General features: G+C 38.5%; 1 protein-coding gene across 1 annotated transcript in view; it reads right to left on the bottom strand.

The window, feature by feature from the left end:
• Nucleotides 1–13,558, bottom strand: part of ARID2 (AT-rich interaction domain 2) — a 136,395-nt gene that overhangs the window by 46,793 nt on the left and 76,044 nt on the right. Inside the window, exon 4 of the mRNA XM_049783759.1 lies at nt 3,583–3,716. Within this exon, the coding sequence (XP_049639716.1) occupies nt 3,583–3,716 (134 nt within the window). The remainder of the gene's footprint in view (nt 1–3,582; nt 3,717–13,558) is intronic.

Raw genomic sequence — 13,558 nt, 5'->3', positions numbered from 1 at the left:
AAAAGTATTAAAATGCAAAATATATACTCCGATATTACTGCCAAAATACAATCATCACTAAATAAAATATTTATACTTTCTATGCTTGTATTTACAAAAGAAAAAAATCTTTTTTTGGAGGGTTTGATTTTGGGGGCCACACACATTGAAGCTCATTGGTTATTTCAGGCGCTGCACTCATAAACTGTTCCTGGCAGGCTTGGGGAACCATATAAGATACATGTGGGGCAAATGTCCTACCCACTGTGCTATTGCTCTGGCCCCTTATTTTTGGTTTTGGGGTCACACCTGGTTTTGTAGTCATATCTCCTTCCTAGTGGGGCTCAGGAAACCATGAGGTGCCAGGGGACTGAATCTGGGTTAGCTATGTGCAAGGCAAATGTGTGTAATAGCCTTTTGGCCCAAAGTAAAGCTTTATATTTATATATTATCTGTATTATATGTAAGCCAGAGATTCAGGCTTCCTTGAAACTTTAAATGGTTTTAGACATGATGCCTAATTTAAGGAGTATTACTTTCCTAGATCACATTTAGATCATAATCCTTTTCTAGATCATATTGTGATAGACTTAACATGGTAAAAAAATTTAATAACTTGAATATTGAAAGTCTTTAACCATAAAGATACAGTCTTTTCACCATTCCCCTTACAGTTTTTATGCTTTTGTCTTCAATATCCTTCCCACAACAACCACAAATTGAAATTATGTTGATAATTTTCTTTTATTTAAAAATGTCAAATAAATGAAATCATATAAAATGTTGCCTCTTGTGTTTGATTACTTTCATTTAGTAAAAGCCCTTGAATTGAACTGTCAACAGTAGTTTCTTTTTAATGTTAGAATAAGAATTTCACAATGTTTGTTCACTACTTGAAGATATTTAAATTATTTCTAGTTCGGGTTACTTACAGAGTTACTATAACATACTATAAACATACTAGACAGTGCAGAAATAACGCCTTCATTTCTCCTGGATTGCCTAGTAACTTCATAAAAAACTGAAGATATTTCTAAAATGGCTGTTAAGTTTTAACTTCCACTAGTAATGCAGAGATGGGAGATTCTGTTGTTCTGCATCTTGTCCACATTTAGTATTGTCAACTTTAAATGAAAATCATTTAGTTAATATTTCAATTGCAAATATTTCCTCAGCACTTTGTCTTTTTTTTTTTTTTTTTTTGCTTTTTGGGTCACACCCAGAGACATTCAGGGATTACTCCTGGCTTTTGCACACAGAAATCACTCGTGACTGGCTCAGGGGACCGTATGAGATGCCAAGATTTGAACTATGGTCTATCATGATTCAGCTGCGTGCAAAGCAAATGCCCTACCGCTGTGCTATCTCTCCGGCCCTGTCTTTCATATTTTAGTGTTCTCAAAAGGCAAAAATTTTCAGTTTTATTATTTCTTTTTAGGGGGTTCTGGCCCACACCTGACAGCACTAACAGGGGTTCCTCCTGGCTCTGCACTCAGAAATCAATCCTGGCAAGCTGGGGGGGTGGGGACCATATGGGATGCCAGAGATCGAAGCTGGGTCTATCCTGGGGCTAGCTGCGTGCAAGGCAAATGCCCTACTGCTGTGCTATTGCTCTGGCCCCTTATTTCATTTTGACAGTTTTGATTAAAATTGCATTAATAAATAAATACCTGATGACTCATGGTTTTGTGTACTTAAAATATATTTGCAGGGCTAAAGCGATAGCACAGTGGGTAGAACACTTGCCTTGCACGCAGCTGACCTGGGTTCAATCCCTGGTATACCATATGGTCCCCAGAGCCTACCAGGAATTATTTCTGAGCACAGTCCAGGAGTAATCCCTGAGCACTGCTAATGTGGCCCCAAAACAAATGAATAAACACAAAATCTTTGCATAACAAGACTTTAAGAGAATTTAAAACATTCAAAAGTTTATATAAAGGGGAGATACACGGATAGAGAAGCAATCTATTATATAAGCCAGTAGTTTTTAAACTACTGTTCTGTGAACTAGTACCACTGTGCATGTATATAAAGGTTGAAAACCTCTGATGAAAGATACATGTAAGGAAATACCATTAACAAAAGGAAAAAATATATCGCAGTTCTCTTAATTGGGATAGTCAATTATGTTCTAAGACATATACCACACAGTATATTCCATATAAGAGTAATTATTTCAGTCAAGGAGAAAAGAGTTAAAAACATCTTTAAAAAAAAAAATCTTTAAACACACAGCTTTTATAAATCCTCATGTTGGTCAGCTTTTATAACTATAATATAAAATTTCTCACATTAGAACATAAAATATCTGGAGAAAAATATAACAAAACTTCTATGAATACAGGGACATAATTATATAAGTGTACACTAAACAGTATTTTGAAAAGACAAGTATAAGCAATAGTTAAATTCCACATAGTTAAATTCAAGCAACTGAGTGGAAATAATTCAGGGATCACGTTAAAAATCATTTATGTTTATATGTTTTCAAAATGTCTCAAAAGAATTCTTTTCTGTTGAGAATGCCATTGGAAAGTCAATTCACTACATTACTACCCGAATAATTTAAATTAAAATCATCTTCAATTAGGACCAGAGCAATAGTACAGTGGGGCAGGGTGTATGCTTTGCATGCGGCCAACCTGCGTTCAATCCCCAGTATATTATGCCTGTCCTGAATGATCCCTGAACACAGAGCCACGAGTAACCTCTAGCACCTTTAGGTGCAAAATAATTTTCAATTATAAATAAATAAATAAAATCATAAAAGGAACTTTATACCAGATTTTGTAAGGATTACTAAAATAATGCAGAGGATGTTAATTAGATGTTAGTATCTTTTCTCTCTCTCCCTTGAGATGATTTGAAGAGGTAAAATTTTATAACAGGAATAAATTAAAAACTTATTTTCAATACTGTGACTTAAAATGTAAAGAAACATATTACTGCCAATAATCTGAGGCACATCAAATCTTTGTTTCAGGTCAAATGAAAGGGAAATTGTTTCTGGAGAGCTGTCTACAGATGTCGTATATGCATCCAATAATAACACATTCTTTCCACTGATACTGGCATTCTAAATATCTGTTATACAATGGAACATTTAAAAGAAAATCTCTCTCAACTACAACTAGTAATGAAATACAAGATCTTCCTAAAAGTAACATCTCCAAATTTAAATACCAAATAGGTAGAGTGATTTTTTTTGTCCCTTACCAAATGGATTGGATTAAATTTCAGTGTTTCCATGTGCAGTTAAGATAATATATATGGCACTTGGTTTCTAAATTGCCAATGTGGGTTTAAATCCCAGCAAGTGTGTAAAAGGGTCCCTGAGCAATGCCAGGGATCACTCGTTCACTCCAGTGCACAGATGTAGGAATAGCCCTAATGTATGGCACAAACGCCTAACCTCAAACCAAAATTAAAAAATAAAAATTATTTAGTTTCCCAACCTATGATACTAAGTATTCTGATAAAATTAAATTCAGCTATAAAGTTATATTTCCCCCCTGCTATGAATTACAAAGGGATTATTTCATTGGGTATGTTCCTAATTCAAAACTGTGGATCCAGGCCCTGTTAATTTCCAATATTTACCTGACACACTGTGTTGCTGGTAATTGTAGGAAGATGGAATTGCACCAATAGGAAGCTGTGGCTTTGGATTGCCTGGTGGTACCTCATCATCATCCTCCCCAAAATGATGAACTTTTTCGTACTTTTCTAGGTAACTGAAATAGAAAAACAATATAGCAAAAAACTTTTATGTCTTATTTTTTAAAATGTTCTACAATGTGTATCAGTTCTCTTTTTTTAGCCAGTAAATTTGCTGACTTATTTTTTAAAAGATATCACATACTTCTTAATACAGTGAAATTAATACTACAGGTAAATCAATACAATGGCTATAAAAGTATTTATTTTTCCATTTAAAACATCACAAAAATAAAAAGAACAGTATAGAATGTTAATATGGAATTATGTACTAATATATCCTACTTCTGGATGAAAAGCATAAATTACTGTTTAAAAACATTATATATGATTTGCGATAAAAACAAAGTTTTAAGATGATGTTCAAAAATTCAGGTTTCCACAATCACTCAATAAAGATAAATACATGCTGATGTTTTTATTTTATTTTTATTTTGTGATTTTTTTAGGGGGGGCCACACCTGGTGACACTCAGGGGTTACTCTTGGCTATGCGCTCAGAAATCGCTCCTGTCTTAGGGGATCATACGGAACGCCGGGGGAATTGAACCACAGTCCATCCTGGTCAGCCACATGCAAGGCGAACACCCTACTGCTGCGCTATTGCTCTGGCCCTGGCTGATGTATATTTACACAGTGTACTTTAGAAAATTAAGCATGTTAATATATAAAATATTATTTCATTCTTTTAAAAAATTTTACATCTGATACTACTGATATCTCATAACTGAAGTATGTTTCTAGCTATGTATTATTAATCTCATTTTAATTGCTCTAAATTTTACATTTCAAACCAAGCTTCAATAAGCTGAATCTACTATGAATATTTTTCTCGGAACAGACATAGAAGTTGATATGTTCATTTTAAATAGCAATACAGCCAAGTATCCATCTCAAAGTAATAACATCTAATAAATTTTGGCTAATTTGTATATTTTCCACTATCTTACCTCTGCTGGGTTCTACCAATATTCTGAAGTTAATTAAATTTCCAAATTCATCATCAATCAAATTAATCACCAAAAAGATTCCAGAATAAAATTGTAAAACGGGGAAAGCAACTGGCCTAACCTCTGATAAACACACTTTTAACTACAAACTTATAAATGTATTCATTTTATAAACAATGCAATCCTTCCTAATCCACAGGGGTACCAAGTACAGCCCTAATTTTTTTGTCTGTCTTTTTGGGAGTGGTATGGGGGAATTGGGCCACACCCAGCACTGATCAGGCATTACTCCTGGCTCTCCACTGAGAAATCACTCCAGCAGGCTTGAGGGACCATATGGGATGCCTGAGATTGAACCCAGGTCAGTAGCATGCAAGACAAACGCCCTACCCACTATGCTATTGCTCCTGCCCCTTTCTATTTTGAGCCACACACGAAGATACTTAGGGAGACCATAAGCTAGCTATGCCATGAATTTGAATTAAGAATGCCCCATACACAGAGCAGTGGTGCAAGCGGTAAGGTGTCTGTCTTGCCCGCACTAGCCTAGGACGGACCACAGTTCGATCCCCTGGTGTTCCATGTGGTCCCGCCAAGCCAGAAGCGATTTCTGAGCACTTAGCCAGGAGTAACCCCTGAATGTCACTGGGTGTGAACCCAAAAAACAAAAACAAAACAAAATAAGAATGGCCCCATACAGTTAAGATCCATACCTCTGTATTATCTCTCTGGCTCAGTAGCTATTTTCAAAATTATAGTTACACGCCTGTTTGCTTTTTTAGATATCTGAGACAATATAAGAGGATAATAAAAAACATACAAAATGATTTCAGGAGTATTATCCTGTTTTTATTACCAAAATTCAACTTTAAAGAAAAAGGGAAATGCCTGTCATATAAGCAGGAGTGAGAGGGTGGGTGAGGGAAGCAAGGGACACTGGTGTAGGAAAGCAGACACTAATGAAAGAATTGGTGTTGAAATATTGTATAGTGGGGCCAGAGAGATAGCACAGTGGCGTTTGCCTTGCAAGCAGCCGACCCAGGACCTAAGGTGGTTGGTTCGAATCCCGGCGTCCCATATGGTCCCCCGTGCCTGCCAGGAGATATTTCTGAGCAGACAGCCAGGAGTAACCAACCCCTGAGCACCGCCGGGTGTGGCCCAAAAACCAAAAACCGAGAGAGAGAGAGAGAGAGAGAGAGAGAGAGAGAGAGAGAGAGAGAGAGAGAGAGACAGAGACAGAGACAGAAACAGAGAGACAGACAGAGAGAGAGACAGAGAGAGAGACAGAGAGATTGAGAGAGAGAGAGAAATATTGTGTAGCTAAAACCCAATCATGAGTAACTTCAAAATTTTATAATTTACTGTGATTAAAGTAAACAACAACCACCTTTTACGGTAGAATGAATGAAACATAGAAACCAATGATACAGAAAATCATTACCATTCCTCATTTTCCCCTTACAACTTGACAAAGCACAATAACTCGTCTTCATATTGTAAAGAAATTAAACTATATATTTAATTTGAACAAGGAGATCTTCCCTTACTGGGCAATTGATAACTAATGAAAACAGTATTTTATTTTTGTAAAACAGTATGCTAAAGCAGAAATGTATGTACATAAATAACTCTTTTTTTTTGTTTTGTTGTTGTTGTTGTTTTTGGGTCACACCCAGCATCACTCAGGGGTTTACTCCTGGTTCTACACTCAGAAATCGCTCCTGGCAGGCTCGGGGGACCATATGGGATGCCGGGATTCGAACCACTGTCTTTCTGCATGCAAGGCAAATGCCCTACCTCCATGCTATCTCTCTGGCCCTATATACATAACTCTTGACAGGGAGAGCCAGCAACTGCAGACACTTTATCTTGATACTAGAGATATCCCTAGCTGATAGAATTTACAGTCCTAAAAACATAAAACAGGCTAGAGAGATAATACAGTGGGTAAGGTGCTTGTCACACATTTCACTGATCTGGGATTGATCCCCAAGCACCATGAACAGTTCCCTGAATACCACTAGGAGTGACCCCTAAGCACAGAGTCAAGAGTAAGTTCTGAGCACTTCTAGTGTAATGTCCCCCAAGCCTCCCAACATAAAAAAAAAAAGAAAAGAAAATGGGAGGACAATTAAAAAGTATAAACTCCCGATGGCTATAAATGTATAAATAAATCAACATGTTCTTTTTCAACATCTAATGCAAATATTGTAGAAAATGAATATGCATAATTTTTGTCTGTTTTGGAGCAATACCCAGAGGTGCTAGAGTCACTTGTAGTTCTGTACTCAAAAATCAAGGGACCATATGGGATACCAGGGAACTGACTCTGGGTCAGTCATGTGCAAAGTAAGTGTCCTACCCGCTGCAATATCTCTTTGGCTCCATTGATATTTATACATATATATAGTTTTATATATTATAATATATGTAACATTTTAACATTAAAAATATTTTGTGACTACTTCTACAAACAGGAGATTATCTATACCAGTTTTCCTCCAAATGAACAACTGTGAACCTTCAGGATATTCCAAGGAAGTTATAGGTTACAACTAAACAGTGAGGCATGGCACAAGAACAGAATTAAAGGTTGGATGGGGAGCCTCAGCAAAGAAACTAAATTGGAAGGAATACCCAATCAGAAAAAGGTTGGAAAAATTTTCTACATTGTATGAATTCATGGAAGGAAATAGCACCAAAGAAGGCATTTTAGAATGTCTCTGTCACAACTTGATGGACTCAGAGAACAGTCAAAACTTTGGACAAACAAAAAAAATAACCAAATAAAACCTGTCAGAGAAATAATATGCATCAAAAATTATTTATCAAAGTACTAATGAAATATGGACGTTTAAACCAAAATGTTACACTAATTTAAGATGGTAGTTACTCAATATCAAGCAGATGGGAGGGGCGGGGGTACATCCAGCAGTGCACAGGGGTTATTTCTACTAGTTCTATACTCAGAAATTATTCCTAGAGGTACTCAGGGAACCATATGGAATGCCAGGTCTTGAACTGGGTTGGCTGCATGTAAAGCAAACACCCTAGCTATCCATTGTTGAGTGTGACCAAAACTTTATGATCATGTATTTATTTATAACTACATAGTAATGTTTCTCATTTAACAAATAGCATCAATAATTCAAATTTTCTTATGACTAAAATATATATAACTTCTGATCCCTTGGGAAAAAATTTTTTGGAGGGCTGGACCACACCCAGTGGTGCTCAAGGGTTACTCCTGGCTCTGCACTCAGAAGTTACTCCTGGAAAGCTCATGGGACCTTAAGAGATGCTGGGGAATCGACCAGGGTCGGCCACGTGCAAGGCAAATGCCCTAACAACTGTGCTATTCTGGCCCCAGATCCCTTGAGAAATTCTAACATTTTTTCATAATCTTTATAAAAGTCTAACCCACAGAAATTGATGCTTTTTAAAATCTACTTCCCTGACTTAAAAGCTACTACTTGTTCTCAGTATGATGCTTAAATATTTCCAACTGAGACTAAAACTGTTGTAGTTACACACATGCAAGTTTTCCTGAACTATTAAAATTAAAAGTTGTTTTGAGCTGGAGCGGTGGTGCAAGCCATATGGCATCTGCCTTGCACGCGCCAACATAGAATAAACTGCAGTTCAATCCCATGGCATCCCATATGGTTCCCCCAAGCCAAGAGCAATTTCTGAGCGCATATTCAGAAGTAACCCCTAAGTGTCACCTAGTGTGGCCCAAAAACCAAAACAAACAAAATAAATAAAATTAAGTTGTTTTGCCTGTTTTTCACAAGTTTGAGCTTTTTCTGACATATAATTATTTTAGGGGCCAAAGCGGTGGCACAAGCCATAAGGCATCTATCTGCCTAGCACACGCTATCCTAAGGTGGACCACGGTTCGATCCCCTGGCATCCCATATGGCCCCCCAAGCCAAGAGCAATTTCTGAGAGCATAGCCAGGAGTAATGCCAGAGCGTCACTGCATGTGGCCCCAAAAAACAAAACAACAGAAAAAAGATAATTATCTTAAATAAAGTGTTACCTTGCATTGATCTTTTTTAATTGAAGTAGATAAAAATTGAGGCAAGAATTCAGATGTGACTGTAAAGCCTAATTCATAAATTAGGAGCTACACTGTCACACTGACAGTGATATTAATATTGCTTTCTTATTAAAAGTGGATTACTGGGGCCGGAGAGATAGCATGGAGGTAAGGTGTTTGCCTTTCATGCAGAAGGTCATCGGTTCGAATCCCGGCGTCCCATATGGTCCCCTGTGCCTGCCAGGAGCAATTTCTGAGCATGGAGCCAGGAGTAACCCCTGAGCACTGCCGGGTGTGACCCAAAAACCACAAAAAAAAAAAAAAAAAAAAAAAAAAAAGTGGATTACTAAGGTCTGGAGCAATAGTACAATGGTTAGGCACTTGCCTGGCCAAGAGGAACACTGAGTACAGACAGGAGTAAGTCTTAAGTATAGCCATCTGTAGCCCCCCAACAGAAAACACACCAAATTAAATTACTAAATTTAAATCACTTTGAAGTTAATTTTTATTTTAACAAATTAATAATTCATAGAAGAAAACTTTAGAGCTATACAAACTGGTATTTACTCAAAGTTTAGCAGCTACTGATGACTGACTATTATTAGAGTCTCTAAATTCTGTTATTCCTTCTACATGTGTTAGTTGGCATTTATTCAACTGTAACCTTTTCCTATTCTCTCCCATTTATTTATTCATCTAGGCTCTGAATATTTAAATCTGTACTCCTAATATTTCTGGGGTAGAAGGGTTGCTCCACACCTAGAAGTGTTCAGAGATTATTCCTGGCAATGTTCAGAGAACCATCAAAGTAGTATAGGCTGTATGAAAAAAGTGTCCTGTAATCTCCCTTCAACTACCTTATTTTCAAGCGTGTATGACGACTGGGTATATAAGACAATCCCCTACTTTTCCTGTTAAAATATAGGGTTTGCAAAACCACATAACTTGAACTTTCTAGTCCCGCCTCCCAATTGGGGGGGGGCAGTAATGGAGTCACCAAGACCAAACAGCTATAAGACCACTAAGTAATAAACTAGACACAGAAGGGACCACGCATTCTAGCAGCCCCTGAGGGGGGAGAGTGGAGGATATGGGAGGCAGGATGGGAGCGGTTGTGGGAGGACAATTCGGTGGTGGGAATCCCCCTAATTCAATGTAAATATGTACCTGGAATATTACTGTGAATGATATGTAAGCCACTATAACTAAAATAAAAATTATATTAAAGGGCCCGGAGAGATAGCACAGCGGCGTTTGCCTTGCAAGCAGCCGATCCAGGACCAAAGGTGGTTGGTTCGAATCCCGGTGTCCCATATGGTCCCCCGTGCCTGCCAGGAGCTATTTCTGAGCAGACAGCCAGGAGTAACCCCTGAGCACCACCGGGTGTGGCCCAAAAACAAAAACAAAAAAATTATATTAAAAAAGAAAGGGGACGGGCGGTGGCGCTAAAGGTAAGGTGCCTGCCTTGCCTGCGCTAGCCTTGGACGGACCGCAGTTCGATCCCCCGTGTCCCATATGGTCCCCCAAGCCAGGAGCAACTTCTGAGCGCATAGCCAGGAGTAACCCCTGAGCGTTACTGGGTGTGGCCCAAAAACCAAAAAAAAAAAAAAAAAAAAGAAAAAAAAGAAAAAAATATATAGGGTTTGGGCTATATTCACCACATAAGACTACTTACCTCTCTTTTAACGCACACAAAATGGAAATTAAAAAACATAAGAGAAAAAGAGTAGGAACCTCAGAGGTTAGCAGTATATATTTAATAAAGCTAGGCTTTGGAGTGGCAACAATCATTTTACATTTGTCATTTGTAAAGAGTGACTAATTTTTTAATTGTGATCTACAGTGAGAGCAAGAAGTGGGGGCTCCTCCAAGAGCAGCTGGCTGGAGGGTGCAGTGATTAACATGACAGCTAGAGGGAGACAGCATGAAGGTAGGGCTTTAAAGGATGGTGGTTTGAATCCTGGCATCCCATATGGTCCCCCCCACCCCACCCAGCCTGCCAGGAACACACACACACACACACACACACACACACACACACACACACACACACACTGGAAGCTGGAGTAAGTTTCAGCATAGGCATATAAGACCACACACACACACACACACACACACAGAGGCATATAAGACCACACACACACACACACACACACACACACACACACACACACACTGGAAGCTGGAGTAAGTTTCAGCATAGGCATATAAGACCACACACACACACACACAGAGGCATATAAGACCACACACACACACACACACACACACACACACACACACACACACACACACACACACACACACACACACCCCAGAGGGATGCCAGTGGTAAGAGGAGGGTGGATCACTGGTCCCCGAAGCTGGAGTAAGTTTCAGCATAGGCGTATAAAACGACCCCCGACTTTTAAGAAGTTTTTCATGGCTTAAAACGTCATCTTATACCAGTGCTTCTCGATTACTTTCTGTCATGCCCCCCTAGGAAGAAGAAAACATTCTGCGCCCCCCCCCGCATGACTGTAAATAGTATCTTTATTTTAAAAAATTTTTAACCTGCAAAACAAAAATATATAAAATAATTTGAGCTGATTTTTTAATTATAGGTGATATCTGGATGAATGGCTACAATGAGCACGTTTTGCAATGCATAGCTTTTCCAAGCGGGGTTTGAAGCAGGACACAGCAACTCTCAGATCCAGAGACATACAGAGACATAAACACGATGCTTAGCTTTTATGACAGTGTTTGCTGAGGTTAAACGCGCCCCCCTTTATGGAGCCTCCCATTAGGGTGCGACCTACTATTTGACAAGCACACAGGAAAATACGGTACTAATTCTAATGCTAAAATTGTTCCCGAAATTAGCCAATGAGAATTTGAGAATCTCTTTTATTTCTTTTTTTTCCCCCCTTGGTTTTTGGGCCACACCCAGTAATGCTCAGGGGTTATTCTCCTGGCTATGCGCTCAGAAGTCGCTCCTGGCTTGGGGGACCATATGGGACACCGGGGGATTGAAAGGCGGTCCGTCCTAGGCTAGCGCTGGCAAGGCAGACACCTTACCTCTAAGCACCACCGCACCAGTCCCCTGAGAATCTTTTCTTTTTCCCTTTTCCTGTACTCTCTCTAGATCTAATAGGGACCTTTTCACACCAGTTTTATATCCTTTCAAAATAACACAATCATTCCGTAAGCAGTTCCTTGCCTTATTTATAGTACAAAATATAACAAGTTTGTGATCCGTTTTCCTTTTCTAGCCCTCTTCTACAAGGAACACTAATTTAGTGAGAAATGGTATTTAGAAACCAGTGCATCAAATGTGCTCCTTGCTTACAAAGGTATCTGTGCTTCTAGGTCCTTTCAATGCACATTAAAAATAAACACACACACACACATAAAAATAAACACCTGCACATAAACCTATTTCTGTATGTCAAAAATGCAATGAGTTCCTAACACTACCTCTACAGCTAATAGCACAGTTCTCTCACGTCATGTCTCTTCCCTCCCAAATTCTACCCCCCACTTTTCTCTCTGCTGATTTTAGTTGTATTTATTTTCATACAGTATGAACTTATTTTAGTATGAAAACTAAACTAGTGGTTCACAGCTTTCTATAACAATCAAAGGTAATATATGTGGATCATTTTGCATCCTCTTTGGTATGTAGCAATACCTGTGTTTCTATCTATACCTCTATACAACAAGATTTTCAATTCCTTAATCCCATATTATTCTCATCTAGTGTATAGCTGTGCAATAACATTAGTTTGCTCAATTGTATTGTATTCCTCCATCCTTGTCTCTCTCTTCCTGCCTTTTTTCTATGTTCTGAGTGGTCAGGTTTGTTTTGTTTGCTTCTCTTTGTTCCCTTGCATTGTGTCTCTTTCACATAAGTGGTATCATCAATACTGTCAGTCTTTTATTTTTACTTAAAACGGATACATAAAGAACCACTTCACTGACCATCCTTTTAAAAATGTTTTGTGGAGATATTGGTGCAGGAAGGAAGCAATGATGAAGGACAGTGTGCATTGAATGGACTGAAACCCAACAGTGGAACTATTTTGTAACCATGGGTGCTTAAATAAAAGCAATTAAAAAAATGTTTTATTTGGCTTTTGGATGACCACACCAGCAGTGTTCAGGGCTTAGTCCTGAGTACCATGAAGCTTAGTTTATCTTAGTCACTTTTAAGCAAGTGAATTCTCTGATAACATAATTTGATTTCAACAAAATGCCCTCCAACAAATCCTCTGAAATTGGTAAAATATGGAGAAACCAAGATTAAAGGGATACACTTTTAAATTATTTTTATGTTTGTTTTTTTTTTTTCGGCCACACCCATTTGATGCTCAGCGGTTACTCCTGGCTAAACGCTCAGAAATTGCCCCTGGCTTGGGGGGACCATATCAAACTTCGGTCTTTCCTTGGCTAGTGCTTGTAAGGCAGACACCTTACCTCTAGCGCCACCTCACCGGCCCACACTTTAAGTTTCTAATCCCTCATAAAAATAAGCACAATTTACTCAATTTCCAAACGCTTATGAACTAACAACAGACATTTTTTTTAATTTTTGGGTCACACCTGTTTGAATGCTCAGGGGGTTACTCCTGAGCTAAGCACTCATAAATCGCCCTGGCTTGGGGGAACCATATGGGACGCTGGGGGATCGAACATGGTCCTTCCTTGGCTAGCGCTTGAAAGGCCGAGTCACCTGACTTCTAGCGCCACCTGCTCCCCCGCCCCAGCTAACAACATACTTCTTAATAAGTACTTAGAGAAGAAGAGCAGAACAAAACTATTGAAAAAACCTCTCCTTATTAACTTATATTATAAGCATTATCAGTGATTTAAAAAGTAGCATTTCA

Source organism: Suncus etruscus, chromosome 11 (assembly GCF_024139225.1).
Source record: "Suncus etruscus isolate mSunEtr1 chromosome 11, mSunEtr1.pri.cur, whole genome shotgun sequence".
In the NCBI taxonomy this organism is placed as follows: domain Eukaryota; kingdom Metazoa; phylum Chordata; class Mammalia; order Eulipotyphla; family Soricidae; genus Suncus; species Suncus etruscus.
The sequence above is the reverse complement of the archived record's forward strand: the minus strand, read 5'-3'. Positions and strand labels throughout refer to the sequence as shown.